Source organism: Pan troglodytes, chromosome X, assembly GCF_028858775.2.
Source record: "Pan troglodytes isolate AG18354 chromosome X, NHGRI_mPanTro3-v2.0_pri, whole genome shotgun sequence".
Taxonomy (NCBI): Eukaryota; Metazoa; Chordata; class Mammalia; order Primates; family Hominidae; genus Pan; species Pan troglodytes.
The window spans coordinates 75,663,320-75,681,765 of record NC_072421.2 but is presented as its reverse complement, the minus strand read 5'-3'; the positions used below and the strand labels follow the sequence as shown (position 1 = coordinate 75,681,765).

The window sequence follows — 18,446 nt, the reverse complement described above, 5'->3', positions numbered from 1 at the left end:
GTCTGCTATTACTACTATACTAATTGGCTTAGCTTTTAGTTTTCAAATAACGTCAAGTTTAGAGAAAAGTTGCAAGAACAGTAAAAACTTCTGTAATATGTAGATAAATACGTGATAAAATAACTTTGGAAAGCTATTGGCCGGGCGCGGTGGCTCACGCCTGTAATCCCAGCACTTTGAGAGGCCAAGGTGGGCGGATCACGAGGTCGGAGTTCGAGACCAGCCTGGCCAAGATGGTGAAACCCCGTCTCTACTAAAAATACAAAAATTAGCCGGCGTGGTGGCGCGCGCCTGTCATCCCAGCTACTCAGGAGGCTGAGGCAGAATAATCACTTGAACCCGGGAGGCGGAGGTTGCAGTGAGCCGAGAACGTGCCACTGGACTCCAGCCTGGGCGACAGAGCGAGACTCCGTCTCAAAAAAAAAAAGAAAGAAAGAAAAGAAAGCTGTTAGGCCTGGCGCAGTGGCTCACGCCTGTAATCCCAGCACTTTGGGAGGCCGAGGTGGGCGGATCACGAGGTCAGGAGATCGAGACCATCCTGGCCAACATGGTGAAACCCCGTCTCTACTAAAAATACCAACAATTAGCTGGGCGTGGTGGCGTGTGCCTGTAATCCCAGCTACTCTGTAGGCTGAGGCGGCAGAATCGCTTGAACCAGGGAGTCGGAGGTTGCAGTGAGCCAAGATACCACCACTGCACTCCAGCCTGGCGACAGAGCAAGACTCCGTCTCAAAAAAAAAAAAGAAAAGAAAAGAAAAAAAAGAAAGAAAAGAAATGGCAACACGGCAAAACCCCGTCTCTACTAATATACAAAAAATTAGCTGGGCGTGGTGGCACATGCTTCTAATCCCAGCTACTCGGGAGGCTGAGGCATGAGACTTGCTTGAACCGGGGAGGCGGAGGTTACCGTGAGCCAAGATCGCACCACTGCACTCTAGCCTGAGACCTGTCCCAAAACAAAAAAAATAAAATACATACAGTTCAGTGGCATTAATGGCATTCACATTGTTGTGCAACTATCACCATTATCCATCTCTAAGACTTTTTCATCTTGTAAAACTAAATGCTTTGATTATACATTTTGACTATTGAAAATATTAACATTATTCCAAAAGTCAAAACTAAACAGACTAGTGTACTTAGAGAAGTGTCATTCCCTCCCCTAACTGTTGCATTCCATTTCCACCAATTCCTATAGGTAACCGATTTCATTACTTTCTGGTTTATCTTGTGTGTTTCCTTTTGCAAAAATAGGCAAATACCTGTATGTTTTCTTATTTCTCTATTTTATACAAATGTAGCATAAAAATCCATTATCATTTTACATAAGTCTTCCTCATTCCTTTTTTACAGCTGCAAAATCTGTGGTGTATATGTGCTATAGTATATTTAGTCAATCTCCTATGTTGGAATATTTAGGTAGTTTCAAGAATATTTCAATTTCAATAATGCTGAAATGAATAACTTTGTGCACAGATATTTTCATATTGCTGGATGTATCTCTCCAAGGTAGGTTACTAGAAGTGGGATTGCTGGATTAAAGGATAAATATATGTGTAGTTTTTTTAGATATTGCCAAATTATAGATGTTGTAACATTTTGCCTTCCCACCAGCAACGTATTAATATAAAGGGTGCCTGACTCCCCACAGCCTTGCTAATAGCATGTAGTGTCAAGCTTTTGGATTTTTGCCAATATGATAGGTAAGATATCCCTTTTAAACTTTAAAATTTTTATTTTTAAAACATACACATAGTAAAATTCACTTTTTGGTGTACAGTTCTATGCGTTTTGACAAATGCATACAATTGTGTCACCACCACCACAATTAAGGACAGAATAGTTCTAGCATCATAAAAACACCCTTGTTTGACCTCTTTGTGATCAACCCTTTTCCCTACCCCTAGCCCCTGGCAGCCACTAATCTGTTCTCTGTACCAATGAGTTTGCCTTTTCCAGAATGTCATATATCATATAGATTGAATCATACAGTATGTCTCAGTGTACTTTTATTTTGCATTTTTTCTTTTCTTTTCTTTCCTTTTTTTTTTTTTTTTTGAGATTGAGTTTCGCTCTTGTTGCCCAGGCTGGAGTGTGATAACACGATTTCAGCTCACTGCAAACTCCGCCTCCAGGGTTGAAGCGATTCTTCTGCCTCAGACTCCCATGTAGCTGGGATTACAGGCCTGCGCCACCACACCGGGCTAATTTTTAAATTTTTAGTAGAGACGGGGGTTTTGCCATGTTGGTCAGGCTGGTCTCGAACTCCTGACCTCAGGTGATCCACCCACCTCGACTTCCCAAAGTGCTGGGATTACAGGCATGAGCCATCGCACCCGGCCTGCATTTTCTTAATATAAGTTTCCATAAATGATTTAACTTTTTTTCACATCTCTATTTCACATCTCTTCACTTTGGAACTAGCTATTTTTCTTTCCATCCCATCTCCTTGTCTCTCCAACATACTGAAATTAATTTCCTGGTTTTTTTATCCAGTAGCGCCTAAAATAATAGTCATATAATATTTTCCACACCATCAAAATAAATCCAAATTGTAGGCAGATTGATTTTATCTTGTTGGTGTTTTCCTTCTTTACAACCTTACTTTTGTACCCATCCCCCAAACAAAATAATGAATAAAAAGAAGGAATTTGCTGTCTATAACCTGCAATTAAAGTCCTTGTTGGTGCTTTAAATATTAAGTCAAGGAGTTTAACTGAAAAAACAAACAAACAAAAAAAGCCGGCCGGGCTTGGTGGCTCACGCCTGTAATCCCAGAACTTTGGGAGGCCGAGGCCGGCGGATCACCTGAGGTCAGGAGTTCGAGACCAGCCTGCCCAACATGGCGAAACCCCGTCTCTACTAAAATACAAAAAATTAGCCAGGCGTGATGGCGGGCGCCTGTAATCCCAGCTACTCCGGAGGCTGAGGCAGGAGAATCGCTTGAACCCGGGAGGCGTAGGTTGCAGTGAGCCGAGATGGCGCCACTGCACTCCAGCCTGGGCGACAGAGCGAGACTCCGTCTCAAAAAAAAAAAAAAAAAAAAAAACTTTGATGTCCTCTTTTTTCAGCGCTCCTGGCACAGTTTCTAGGACACAATAGGTATTCAACAAGCTCTTGTTCATATTTACCTTTAAAAATTTCCCTCAGTGGTATTAGGTATATTTTTGCTTTCCTACTTTTATTTTTTCACTTTGAAGTACTTTGGAGGCAGGATAACGGACTAAATAGCTCTTATCTCTCACGCGGCTAGGTCCCATTTTTCTAGAATATTACATGAAGGCGGCGAATTTCAAGGACTTCTAAATGAGTCTTTGAAAGATTCCGTTCTAGCAACTTCAAGCCATTTTGGACTCCGAAAACTCCGCGATATTTCACAACTGCGCATGCGTGCTTGGAAAGCGTCAGCGCGCTAGATGTTTACGCATCGAGAAAGGGGCGGGTCATTATCTTTAGCGGACCAATGAAAACGCTCCAGATTATCTTTTTTCTATTGGCCGACCGGGGCCAATTAGAAATCAACCTTCTTTTAGCGGGCGTGTAGCGCCAGCGCGCTGTGACGTAATGTGAGGGGTCTCCCGGCAGGGCTGAGCTGGACCAATGAGGAAAGGCAAGGGGCCGATTTGCCTGTTCTCACGCCCCACCCTCAGACCTAGCCGGAGCAAAGTTTCGCTTATAGAAGGAAGAGGAGCGAACATGGCAGCGCGTTGGCGGTTTTGGTGTGTCTCTGTGACCATGGCGGTGGCGCTGCTCATCGTTTGCGACGTTCCCTCAGCCTCTGCCCAAAGAAAGAAGGAGGTGAGAACGCGGTTTCCAGCAGCATGGGCTTTCCCCAGTGACTGGGGCTTGAGAGGGTCTGTTCGCCTCTTCCCAGCCCCCTTTCCCTGCCGCTTCTATGCCTTTGGTGGCTTCAGTTACGCGGTTTTCGGAGTTGTGGAATTCGTGAGAGAAGGAACTGTAACTCTTTGTCTTCTGGGGATGTAGAATCTGAGAGTGGAGTAGCGTAGGTGACAGCCCGACTTCTACAGTCTTGTGAATGTGCATAGCTATGAGTTTTGACACTTTTGAGTGTCGGCCCCGTCAGGTGTTGGGGGTGGGGAGTTCGACTTTAGATCCCAGGAGTAGGATATCTGAGACTCTACTGTTGGCCGATGTAACTCCCTGAATGATGTGTAAGAGTTCTCTATTTTCTAGCATTTTCATTTCAGGAGTGTGAGAGTTAGACCAAAGAGTGAAATTATGCCAGATTTATTACTTTGTCCAAATAATTGTTTCAAGGCAATTTACCAGATTGAAAGCTCCTAACCATTTTCAATCATTCCACAAATGTAAGCATGCTAGGCAATGTTCTAGGCACTTGATATACATAAATGAACAAAACTAAGATCTTGTGGAACTCATAGGCTTTAGGAAGTGGAGGAGATACAGTATTCTCACCATTAAGCAATCCAGGTAGAGGAATTTTAACAATGCGTTTTCAAACGTTTGTGATTTGGAGTCCTATACTCTTAGGACTTTAAGACTACTAGCAATTATTTATACCCTCTAATTTTATAGATGAGAAAAAGAGTCTTAAATTTAGAAAATGAACAAGGACTCAAACCCTACGTCAGTCATTCTAACTCTATTTCCTGTACATTCTGTGCTTCCTCTAATAGAGAAAAACTGTACACATACTCTAAAAATACCAGTTAAGCACTTCAGATACTTGTCTACTTGAGCTGAATTAAGAAAGAAAGCTATCTTCTCTATGTTTCTAAGTATTTGAACTATTCCATAAGAAGAAAAACTAAGCTAGGAAGTTAAACTTAATGAGTTGCTTATTAGATTGGCAAAGAGTACAATAAAAATATACAATTGTCAAAAGTATCGTGAAGTGAGCAGGCTCAGACACTGAAACTAGAAATTGATGTCCTTCTTTGGGAGGATCCTAAGCTATGGTTATGTGGAAAACAAGATGCAGAGCAATGCATAATTTTATGTCTTAGAAATTTTTTATGTTAAAAACAACAGCATCCCCTATATATAAGTATATGTGTATGTATAGAGAAATCTCTGTAAGGATACATGACAATACCTTAACAGTGGCTATCTCTAGGCAGTTGGGATTATCGATGAGGGGAACGTTTTCACGTTTTACTTTACATGCTGGTATTGCTGGTATTACCTGAATTTCCACAATGACCACTTTTTTTTTTTTTTTGAAACCGGGTCTCGCTCTGTTGCCCAGGCTGGAGTTCAGTGGTGGGATCATGGCTCACTGCAGCCTCGACTTCCTGGGCTCTAGTGATCCTCTCACCTCCACCTCCACCTCCCGAATATCTGGGACTACCGGCATGTGCCACAATATCCCTGGCTACTTTTTTATCTTTTTGTAGAGACGGAGTCTCTCTGTGTTGACAGGCTAGTCTCAAACTCCTGGGCTCAAGTGTTGCTTCCGCCTTGGCCTCCCAAAGTGTTGGGATTACAGGTGTGAGCCACTGTGCCTAGTCCACTTATTCTTTTTAATTAAAAAGTGAAGGCTTTTTAAAACTTAGCATTTCTACCAGTGAAATTATATTTATTCATTGACTCTCTCACTGAACTGGAAGCACAACAGCCTAGCTGAAAATAGGTTTTGTTTTTTTTTTTAAAGGAATCAGCACTGAATTGTATACTTTAAAATGGTCAATATGGTGAATTTTATGTTAAGGCAATAAATTACATGCCTTCCTTGATCTTTCTGTACTCTCTTGGAAGTACATTCACCCTTTTCATGCATGTACAAGACTTATGCGAGAATATCTTCCTTTTACCCCACCCTTTCATTCACCTGAAGATTCCTACTCTTCAAGTCTTAGCTCAAACAGTATCTTCTTTCTTCCTCGGCTAAAGTTTTCTTGGTGCCTCCAGGTGAACTGAGATGAATTCAGCACAGCATATAGTCATTGTAGGTATGTATGTATTTATTTGGAGACAGGGCCTCTTACACAGGCTGCATGCTGTGCAATGGCACTATCATGACTCACTGCAGCCTCTATTTCCTGGGGTCAAGTGATCCTCCCACCTTGGCCTCCCAAAGTGCTGAGATTACAGGAGCGAGCCTCCGTGCCTGACCTGTATTGTCCTTGTTTATATGCCAGTCTTTGCCCTAACACTGTAAGCATCTTGAATGCAGAAACTTCTTAATTAATTTTTCTTTACCTCACATCCAGCATTTTCTGTCAAAATGTTGTTTTCCTCAACAAACATCAGATTAACTGTGTACTTATATAAAATCAGGAATCTGTTCTTTCTTTTTATAAATATATATATATTTAAAAAAATTTTTTTTCAGACAGGGTCTTACTCTGTTGCCAAGGCTGGAGTGTAGTGGCATAATCATAGCTCAGTACAGCCTTATGACCTCACTGGGCTCAGGTGATCCTCCCACCTAAGACTTCCCAGCTGGGACTACAGGCATGTGCCACCACGCCTAGTTAATTTTTATATTTTTTGTAGAAATGGGGTTTTGCCGTGTTGTCCAGGCTGGCCTTGAACTCCTGGACTCAAGTGATCTACCCACCTTGGCCTCCCAAAGTGCTGGGATTACAGGCATGAGCCACTGTGTTCAGCCGGGAATCTGTTCTTTCAGTTGTAGGTTTTCTTAGATTTCACAACATAAAATTGGATTTTCTCATCAGTAAGCATGGAATTTATATAGGCTGCTAAAGATGATTTAGTTTTTCCTCCTTCCCTCTCTGAGAATGGTTTAGGCTGTCTTTAAAAAGACTACTATGATACTCCTTAGACACAGTTTCAAAATATGGGTGTTCTGTTGCAGAACATTTTTTTGTCAATTTTTGAAAACATTATTTTAAAAAATTCCAGGTCTATCTACTATAATAAATTTAACTTTAAATAATAGGGTAATGTCTGATCTTAAAATCTATTTTTTGCTGGGTGCAGTGGCTCACGCCTGTAATCCCAGCACTTTGGGAGGCCGAGGCGGGTGGATCACTTGAGGTCAGGAGTTCAAGACCAGGCTGGCCAACTTGGGGAAACCCCGTCTCTACTAAAAATACAAAAAACATTAGCCAGCCAGGGTGGCACATGCCTGTAGTCCCAGCTACTCAGGAGTCTGAGGCATGAGAATCGCTTGAACAAGAGAGCGAGACTCTGTCTCAAAAAAAAAAAGTGTGCATATATATATATTCTTTTTAAAAGATACCTCCCCTAAATGAATATGATTAAAAATCACTCAAGTTCCTCATAGTTGTCTATTGCTAAATGGAATGCTACCCTGCTTATTATTTATACCTTTAACAATGTTTTCATTGGAACGTGGACTTATTCTTCTTTTTAAATTTTTAAAAATGTTTTGTGGAGACCGGGTCTCACTATGTTGACCAGGCTGGTTTCAAACTCCTGGCCTCCAGCAATCCTCCTGCTTTGGCCTCCTAAAGTGACAGAATTACAGGCGTGAGCCACTGAGCCCAGCCATTTATTCTCTGATATTTATCGAATGCATTCTACATGCCAGGCACTATAGTTTACACTCATTATCTATAATACACACATTAACATTGCAGAGTAAGTATTAACCCCCTTCGAAAGATAAGGGGACTTTAAAGATGAGGGGACTGGCCAGGCATGGTGGCTCATGCCTATAATCCCAGAACTTTGGGAGGCTGAGGTGGGAGGATCCCTTGAGGTGATGGGAGGATCCCTTGAGGCCAAGAGTTTGAGACCAGCCTGAACAATATAGCCAGACTCATCTCTACCCACCCCATATAGATAGATAGATAGATAGATAGATAGATAGATAGATAGATAGATAAGGGAACTGACAGTAAGCAAGAGGGTGGTTGGGGGCTTGCTCATAGAAGCACAGCTCTAAGAAACTGAGCTGGGATCCCACACTGGTCTGTCTAGTTCCAAAGCCTATGTTTTGTGCTAGGCAACAAAGGCTTGTTTTTGCAGCGACTGGTTTTATTTTATGGTGAATCCTTTCCCCCTGTTGTGGAAGGGAAGTTGTTCATCCTCACATCTGGTGTTATCTTAGAGAGGCAGCATGATAAAAATGAAAAAGCATGGTCTTTGATAAAATTATTCATATTTCTTTACTTCTGGGAATCTATAATAATAAATAAATAATATGAAATGTGGAAAGTGATGAACACGCAATGCATACTGAAACATAATAAAAATGGTCATCATAATGCTAGGATGGCAGATAGATCTCCCTCCCCAGTTTTCCAAAAAAGTCTGTAGTTTTAAAGAGGATATGCTTTAATCCACCCCCAATGATGTTTAACAAGTTACTCTGAGTCTCATTTTCCTCATCAGTAGAATGGAAAAAATGCTGATTTCTTTGGCTATTGTGAAAATTAAATGAGATGAGGGATGTGAAGTACCTAATGCAGTACCTGGCATATAGAAGATGTTAAGTAAATGTTAGAAAATAAAGTGAGATTATATTCCTCTGGGTGGTAAATGTTTTGCAGTTGATCATTTTGGGATGTTTAACAAGGCAGGCTATCATTGGAAAAACTTTGCTTTGAGAAATGACTCATGAAAGTATCACATGTGCAAAAAACCCTGCAGTTCTCTAGAAAATATCTGATTACAGAGAAATAGGCTAGTAGCAGTTGCAGAACAATTAAATGGAGACACCACCAAAAAATTAAAAACTAAGGAAAGGGGACAAGGATAGATTTTAGCTCTATCCAGGAAGTACGTGAACTGATAATGGAGCAGATGGCATTTAAGGATTAAAAATGCTCGCTTCTCTGTTCACTGTCTTCTTCAGTAATTATCTGCCCATTATATTTCCAGATCTGTTCCAGATCTCTTAATTTAAGGAGGGAGTTGGAAATGTATACCTTAACTAAGAATTTGTTTTGTTCTACTTCATACTAACATCTGAAGACTGGTAGATGATTAGGAAAGGTGAAAATATGAAGAATTTTTATGAATAAACCCTGATGGTTAGAACAAAGACACGAATAAGTTTTGGGAGTACTATTCAGCCATAAAAAAGAATGAGATCCTATCATTTGCAACAACATGGATGGAACTGGAAGTCGTTATGTTAAGTGAAATAAGCCGAGCACAGAAAGACAAACATTGCATATCCTCACTTACGTGTGGGAGCTAAAAATCAAAACACTTGAACTCATGGAGATAGTAGAATGATAGCTACCAGAAGCTGGGGGTGGTGGTGGGAGGTGGGGATTCTTTATGAGTACAAACAAAAAACAAAAAACAGAATGATTAAGACCTACTGTTTGATAGCACAACGGAGTGACTATAGTCAATAATAATTTAATTGTAGATTTAAAAAATTAAGAGTATAATAGGATTGTTTGTAACACAAAGGATAAATGCTTGAGGAGATGGATATCTCGTTTTACATGATGTGATGAGTACACATTGCATGCCTGTATCAAAACATCTCATGTACTTCATAAATATATACACCTAAGGCCGGGCACAGTGGCTCACACCTATAATCCTGGCACTTTGGGAGGCCGAGGCAGGCGGATCACGAGTTCAGGAGATCGAGACCATCCTGGCTAACACGGTGAAACCCCGTCTCTACTAAAAATACAAAAAATGAGCCGGGCGTGGTGGCGGGCGCCTGTAGTCCCAGCTACTCAGGAGGCTAAGGCAGGAGAATAGCGTGAACCCGGGAGGCAGAGCTTGCAGTGAGCCGAGATCGCCCCACTGCACTCCAGCCAGCCTGGGCGACAGAGTCATTCCATGTCAAAAAATATATATATATATGTACATATATATATGTACACATACATACACACACACACCTACTATGTACCCACAAAAATTTAAATTTAAATTTAAAAAAGAATGAGGCCAGGCGTGGTGGCTCACACCTGTAAGCCCAGCACTTTGGGAGGCCAAAGTGGGCAGATTGCTTGAGCCTAGGAGTTTGAGATCTGCCTGGGCAACATGGCAAAACCGTGTTCCTAGCAAAAGAAAAAAAAAAAATAACAGAGCATGGTGGTGTGTGCCTGTAGTCCCAGCTACTAGGGAGGCTGAGATGGGAGGATCACCTGAGCCTGGGAGGTACAGGCTGCAGTGAGCCAAGATGTACCATTGCACTCCAGCCTGGGTGACAGAGCCAGACCCTGTCCCAAAATAATAATAATAATAATAATATAATGTAGTTGTATATTTTAAAATAATTAAAAGTATAATTGGATGGTTTGTAACACAAAGGATAAATTCTTGAGGGCATGGACACCTCATTCACCATGATGTGATTATTACGCAATGCATGCCTATATCAAAGTATCTCATGTACCCCATAAATATATACACCTACTGTGTACCCACAGAATTTTTTTTAAGAAATATGCTTTTGGGGAAAGTTGCATTTTAGAGGAATTCAGACTGGTAATACTTAGCTTTCTTGCTTCTGAAATTCAAAAGAAATTTGAATGGCAGGATCAGATTTTAGCTTTAAATCGTAATTAATAGATCCTATATTCCATTTTTGATGAGTGATAGTGACAATAGGACAATTTCTGGTTATTAAAGCTTAAGCTACTTTGGTAGAGCTAATCAAGTTAAATATTATGCAAGCAGGTAAGATGAAATTAAACTGATGTCTCACTGCCCTTTCTTGGTCCTCTTAATCTCTTATAGTCATAGATTTCTATAACACTTGATTATTACAAATAGGATTAGAGACATTGCCTTCTAGTAGTGAGGTGATTTTTTTTGGACATACTAGTTAAAATGTTTCAAGAGAAGAGAAAGACTTTAAACTTACTTTACTTTGTTGGTAAGTATTTCAATTGGGAGTATTATTGCTATTTTTGTTTTATTTGAATGGTAGAAAATAGACTAATGTACGCCAAGGAGAAGGAGGGAAATAAATTGATTGTGAATATCTTGTAAATTCAATGTGTTTTTTCATAGTAAGCCTGTAATTTGTTTTATAAAAAATATATCCGATACAAATTGAAAGCTTTAGATCAGTATATTTTCTTGAATGTTTAACAACTATTAGTGGAGGCCGGGCACAGTCGTTCATGCTTGTAATCACAGCACTTTGGGAGGCCGAGTTGGATGGATCACCTGAGGTCAAGAGTTTGAGACCAGCCTGGCCAACACAGTGAAACCCTGTCTCTACTAAAAGTACAAAATTAGCTGGGCGTGGTGGTGCGCACCTGTAGTAGTCCCAGCTACCCAGGAGGCTGAGGCACGAGAATCACTTGAACCCGGGAAGCAGAAGTTGTGGTGAGCCAAGATCGTGCCACTGCACTCCAGCCTGGGTGGCAGAGCGAGACTCTGTCTCAAAAAAACTATTAGTGGGAAAAGTATTTGCATTAGGAGTTGTTTGCGAATTAATTGCTTTTTTGGAGTTGCTGAGCAGTTCACTTGATAAACCTCTTATCTTTACATGTTATAGTCTTTGGAAGATATGTTTCTTCCTAATAATTTTCAAGTATTATTAGAATGATCTGAAGTGCACAGGTGAAATTTTTAACTTTTCCATTTGAAGGTTGTGACTTTGGAAGATAAAGAAGAATCTGGAAAATGAATAGTGGGATTTAGTGTAGTGGCAATAGAGTAACCAAATTTTTATTTCTCAACCATGCCTTTCCATACCCAAATAATGGGCTCTTGACAAAGAACCAGAGGCACCCTTAGGAAAAAGCTTCTTTAGGAATAGAGATTTACGCTGATCAAGAAAGCTTTCAATTCAAATTTGAAGAAATTCCTGGCCACACATAGTGGCTCCCACTTGTAATCCCAACACTTTGGGAAGGCCAAAGTGGAAGGATTGCTTGAGCCTAGGAGTTTAAGACCAGCCTGCGCAACATAGCAAGACCCCATCTCTGCAAACAAATAAAAGAAAATAACCAAGCATGGTAGCATGCACCTGTGGTCCTAGCTATTCAGGAGGCTGAGGCAGGAGGATCATTTGAGCCCAGGAGTTCGAGGCTGCAGTGAGCTAACAATCATGCCACTGAACTCTAACCTGGGTAACAGAATAAAACCCTGTCTCTAAATTGAAACAAAAGAGAGAGAGAGAAAACAAGAAATTCCCTTATAAATCTATTAACTAAAGAAGACAAAAAAGAGGACCAGTGAAGGAAGTGTCTAGAAAGTATTAAGGCATTATATTTGAGTTAAGTAGAATATCACATTCTTCAACCGTTCCAGGAGGATCACGGGGTGGTTTATTATTAGAAATGGTATGCTTTTTCCTGTTATTCATCATTTGGTTCACTTAATGTTTATTTAATTTCCCTTTGCTATCCATAGAAATTTATATAACATGTAGTCCTAACCCATAAGAATCAGAATGTAGAGCTGTGATTCTCAAACTTCAGTGTATATAAAGAATCACATGTGTAACATGTTAAAATTCAATATTCTTGGAATCTGCCCTGGACTTACTGAATCAAATGTACTGGGGGATGAAATCTAGAAATATGGATTTTGATTTTTGTTTTTTTTTAGAGATGGAATCTAACTATGTTTCTCAGGCTGAAGTGTAGTGGCTATCACCAGGTGCAATCATAGTGCACTACAGCCTCAAATTTCTAGGCTCAAATGATCCTTCTACCTCAGCCTCCTGAGTAGCCGCAACTACAGGCCCATACCACTATGCCTGGCCAGAAGTCTGCATTTTTTTTTAATTTTATAAAATACAGACAGAGTCTCACTATGTTGCCCAGGCTGGTCTTGAACTCCTGGGCTCAAGCGGCCTCCCAAAGTGCTGGGGTTACAGGCATGAGCCACTGTGCCTGGCCAAAGTCTGCATTTTTAACAAGCTCCTTTATACCAACCACACTTTGAGAAACACAGGTTTAAAAAGTTTATTATCCATTATGATAAAGCCTTGCTCTAGGAAGTTTTGGGTTACTTTATCACTAAATCTTTCTTTTATGTTGTATTCTGATCAGTAATGATTTTTAAAGATTTTTGAATACATAAAAATAAGATTGTAAAATTGTACATTCTTTTCAGTTCAAAACAGTTGTCCTTGAGCTAGGCATAGTGGTTTGAGCCTGTAATCCCAGCCACTCAGGAGGATGAGGGAGGAGTGTCTATTGGGGCCAGGAGTTCGAGACCAGCCTGAGCAACATAGCAAAACCCTATCTCTAAAAGAGATTTTTTAATTTTATTTTAGAGATGGAGTCTCGCTCTGTCACCCAAGTTTCAGTGCAGGGGCTCAATCTCGGCTCACTGCAACCTCTGCCTCCCGGGTTCAAGCGATTCTCCTGCCTCAGCCTCCCAAGAAGCTGGGATTACAGGCACGCGCCACCACACCTAGCTAATTTTTGTAATGTTAGTAGAGACAGGGTTTCACCATGTTGGTCAGGCTGGTCTTGAACTCCTGACCTCATGATCCGCCCACCTTGGCATCCCAAAGTGCTGGGATTACAGGCATGAGCTACTGCGCCCAACAAGAGTTTTTAAAAATTAGCTAGGCATGGTGGCGCATACTTGTAGTCCCAGTTATTTGGGAGGCTGAGATGGGAGGATCACTTAAGCCCAGGATTTTGAGGCTGCAGTGAGCTATGATCACGTCACTGCACTCCAGTCTGGGTGACAAAGTGACACCCTGTCTCTCTTTTTTTTTTTTTTGAGACAGAGTCTCGCTCTGTCGCCCAGGCTGGAGTGCAGTGGCATGATCTCAGCTCACTGCAAGCTCTGACTCCCGGGTTCACGCCATTATCCTGCCTCAGCCTCCCAAGAAGCTGGGATTACAGGCGCGCGCCACCACGCCTAGCTAATTTTTGTGTTGTTAGTAGAGACAGGGTTTCACCATGTTGGTCAGGCTGGTCTTGAACTCCTGACCTCATGATCCACCCACCTCGGCATCCCAAAGTGCTGGGATTACAGGCATGAGCCACTGTGCCCAACAACTTTTAAAAATTAGCTAGGCATGGTGGCGCATACTTGTAGTCCCAGTTATTTGGGAGGCTGAGATGGGAGGATCACTTAAGCCCAGGATTTTGAGGCTGCAGTGAGCTATGATCACACCACTGCACTCCAGTCTGGGTGACAAAGTGACACCCTGTCTCTCTTTTTTTTTTTTTTTTTTTTTGAGATGGAGTCTCGCTGTGTCACCCAGGCTGGAGTGCAGTGGCATGATCTCGGCTCTCTGCAAGCTCCGACTCCCGGGTTCACGCCATTCTCCTGCCTCAGCCTCCCGAGTAGCTGGGACTACAGGCACCCGCCACCGCGCCCGGCTAATTTTAGTAGAGACGGGGTTTCACCATGGTCTCGATCTCCTCATCTCGTGATCCGCCCGCCTCGGCCTCCCAGAGTGCTGGGATTACAGGCCTGAGCCACTGCGCCCGGCCTTTTTTTTTTTTTTTAAGAACAATATTGTGGGATTGGGGGTGATTTTGCTCCCCAGGAGATATTTGGCAGTGTGTGGAGATATTTTTGGTTGTTGCAGCTGGGAGAGGAGGGTGCTACTGGCATGTAGTGAGTAGAAGCCAGGGTTGCTATTCAACATCCTACAGTGCACTGACAGGATCACTCCTCACAACAATGATCTGGCCTAAGACGTCAGTAGTGTTGCTTTTGAGAAACCCTGGTTTAGAATTATCATGGCCTGTTTGAGTTTCTACCTCAGTATCTTACTAACTGTGGCATTTTGGGCAAGTTGTTTAACCTCTCCAATCCTGTTTTCTCAACAGATAAGCAAATGTAAAAAGAGTACTTACCTTATAGTGTCGTTTTGAGGATTGAACTTAATTATATATTCTATAAAGCAAGAAGTAACTGCCTGACACCCGCTAGACATTCCAAATAGTAGCTATTATTTTCTCCATAAATCCAAGAGAGGCTTGCTTTAGAATATCTTAAAATATTACGTCATTGTGAATAAGGATTATAGCATCTAATTATAATGTTCCAGGCTATGTTCATGTAATTTTATTGTAAAAGTTTTTGTTTGTTTGTTTGTTTTTTAGACAGAGTCTCACTCAGTCACCCAGGCTGGAGTGCAGTGGTGCAGTCTCAGCTCACTGCAACCTCCACCTCCCAGGTTCAAGTGATTCTCGTGCCTCAGCCTCCTGAGTAGCTGGGACTACAGGCGTGTGCCACCACACCCAACTAATTTTTGTATTTTTAGTAGAGACGGGGTTTCACGATGTTGGCCAGGCTGTTCTCAAACTCCTGACATCAAGTGATCCATCCGACTTGACCTCCCAAAGCGCTGAGATGACAGGTATGAGCCACCACTCCCGGCCTGTAAAAGTTTAAAACTAGTTCATTTGTTGTGATCTGTTTTCAATTCATTTTAAAGAAAATGAACCCAGTCGGGGCAAGGTGGTTCATGCCTGTAATCCCAGCACTTTGGGAGGGCAAGGATCATTTGAGCTCAGGAGTTTGAGACCAGCCTGGGCAACATGGCAAAACCCCATCTCTACAAAAATTAGTGGGGCACGGTGGTGCACACCTGTAGTCCCAGCTATCCAGGAAGCCGAGGTGGGAGAATCACTAGAGCCTGGGAGGTTGAGGCTGCAGTTAGCCAAGTTCACACCACTGCACTCCAGCCTAGGCAACAGAGTGAGACCCTGTCACCAAAAAAAAAAAAAAAAAAAAGAAAATGAATTCAGGAAGTAATCTAATTGCCTCTGCATTAAGCAGCCTTTTGAAGTGATTTTGTTTTATAAGAGCCTGAAAAAAGATAATTCCTTTGAACTAGTTTCTTCTACTTGATAAATTATTTCGAGAAAGAATAGCCAGAAGTCTGGTCTTTCTAGTCTGTTAATAAACAGGAAGAGGAATAACATATATTATAATATATATTACAATAATTATTATACATGGTCTCGATCTCCTGACCTCGTGATCTGCCGGCAGATGGGATGACCCAGCCATCCCATTACTGGATATACACCCAAAGGAATGTAAATCATGCTGCTATAAAGACGCATGCACACGTATGTTTATTGCGGCACTATTCACAATAGCAAAGACTTGGAACCAACCCAAATGTCTAACAATGATAGCCTGGATTAATAATAATATATATTATAATATAATTATATTATTATATTAATATAATACATATTATAATTATATTTTATTATATTAATATAATATAAATTATATAAATAACAAATATATAATTTATATATAAATATATATAAATTATATATATAAATATACATTTATTAGAGACAGGGTATTGCTCTGTTGTCCCCGCTAGAGTTCAGTGACGTGTGATCGTAGCTCACTGCAGCCTCTAACTCCTGGGCTCAAGTGATCCTCCTGCCTCAGCCTCCTGAGTATCTGGGACTACAGGCACATGCCACCACATCCGACCAATTTTATAATATTTTGTAGTAACTGGGTCTCACTATGTTGACCAGGCTGGTCTCGAACTCCAGGGCTCAAGCAGTCCTCACTCCTCAGCCTCCCAAAGTGCAGGGATTACAGGCTTGAACCACCATGCCTGGCCATAAATTTTTTATGTAGACCTGCTTGAAAACGTTTATTCAAGAATTTTTGTGTAGGAAAACTCCACATATTGATAACTAATTCAAAGCACTTATATTTCTTTCGTTGGCATGATTATATATCTATATGGTTGAATAGAGATAGGAGGATGTAAAACTGTGTAAATACCTGTTACTGCTTCACACTTGTTTTTCTCAGCCCCATACAGAATATGTAGTCACCCTGAATAAAATAGTTAAATCATATTTGTATTTGCTGGTAACTGTCAAATTTAACTTGAAAATATGGCAAAATTAGATATACAATCATGTCATCTGCAAACAGGCACAATTTGACTTCCTCTTTTCCTAATTGAATACCCTTTCTTTCTTTCTCCTGCCTGATTGCCCTGGCCAGAACTTCCAACACTATGTTGAATAGGAGTGGTGAGTGAGGGCATCCCTGTCTTGTGCCAGTTTTCAAAGGGAATGCTTCCAGTTTTTGTACATTCAATATGATATTGGCTGTGGGTTTGTCATAAATAGCTCTTATTATTTTTAGATACATCCCATCTATACCTAATGTATTGAGAGTTTTTAGCATGAAGTGCTGTTGAATTTTGTCAAAGGCCTTTTCTGCATCTATTGAGATAATCATGTGGTTTTTGTCTTTGGTTCTGTTTATATGCTGGATTACATTTATTGATTTGCGTATGTTGAAGCAGCCTTGAATCCCAGGGAAGAAGCCCACTTGATCATGGTGGATAAGCTTTTTGATGTGCTGCTGGATTTGGTTTGCCAGTATTTTATTGAGGATTTTTGCATTGATGTTCATCAGAGATATTGGTCTAAAATTGTGGAAGACAGTGTGGCGATTCCTCAGGGTCTAGAACTAGAAATACCATTTGACCCAGCCATCCCATTACTGGTTATGTACCCAAAGGAATATAAATCATGCTGCTATAAAGACACATGCACACGTATGTTTATTGTGGCACTACTCACAATAGCAAAGACTTGGAACCAACCCAAATGTCTAACAATGATAGCCTGGATTAAGAAAATGTGGCACATATACACCATGGAATACTATGCAGCCATAAAAAATGATGAGTTCATGTCCTTTGTAGGGACATGGATGAAGCTGGAAACCATCATTCTCAGCAAACTAACGCAAGGACAAAAAACCTAACACCGCATGTTCTCACTCATAGGTGGGAATTGAACAATGAGAACACTTGGACCCAGGAAGGGGAACATCACACACCGGGGCCTGTTGTGGGGTGGGGGGAGGGGGAGGGATAGCATTAGGTGATATACCTAATGTAAAAGACTAGTTAATGGGTGCAGCACACCACATGGCACATGTATACATATGTAACAAACCTGCACATTGTGCACAAGTACCCTAGAACTTAAAGTATAATAAATATCTATATATAAAAAAAACAAAATATGGCAAAAATTAATGATTCCTTCAAAATATAGATTGCATATTTTAAAATGTGAACCCATATTGTCTGTGCTCTGAGAATCATTAAAACGGTATCAAATAATAGCAATTCATTTTGTTGGGAAAACAATAAATTTGATCTGTGCAGTCTTAATTTAAATCAAATATTCTCTATCTTCCTCCTGGTTCATTCTCTCCCACAGCCTTTACCAACTACTTGTTTCATTGTTCCGCAGTCTTGTTAATTATTTGTTATAACCAATCTTTCCTTCTTTTTTTTTTTTTTTTTTTTTTGAGACAGAGTCTCACTTTGTTGCCCAGGCTGGAGTACAGTGGTGCCATCTTGGCTCACTGCAACCTCGGCCTCCTGGGTTCAAGCAATTCTAGTGCCTCAGCCTCCCCAGTAGCTGGGACTACAGACATGTGCCACCACGCCCAGCTAACTTTTATATTTTTAGTAGAGATGAGGTTTTGCCATGTTAGCCAGGCTGGTCTTGAAGTCCTGACCTCAAGTGATCCACCCACTTCAGCCTACCAAAGTGTTGGGATTACAGGCGTGAGCCACTGCACCTGGCCTGTTAACAACCAATCTT

The 18,446-nt window shown here is 41.1% G+C and overlaps 1 protein-coding gene across 2 annotated transcripts in view; it reads left to right on the top strand.

Annotated features, from left to right (window-relative positions):
- The first annotated feature begins 3,513 nt into the window (after positions 1-3,513).
- MAGT1 (magnesium transporter 1) overlaps positions 3,514-18,446 on the top strand; it is a 69,359-nt gene continuing 54,426 nt past the window's right edge. The window contains exon 1 of one of the 2 annotated variants that reach the window (XM_016943659.3): positions 3,514-3,798. In XM_016943659.3, coding sequence (XP_016799148.1) covers positions 3,601-3,798 — 198 coding nt within the window. In that variant the 5' untranslated portion in view covers positions 3,514-3,600. The remainder of the gene's footprint in view (positions 3,799-18,446) is intronic. The other variant, XR_010154703.1, reaches the window with a different exon arrangement.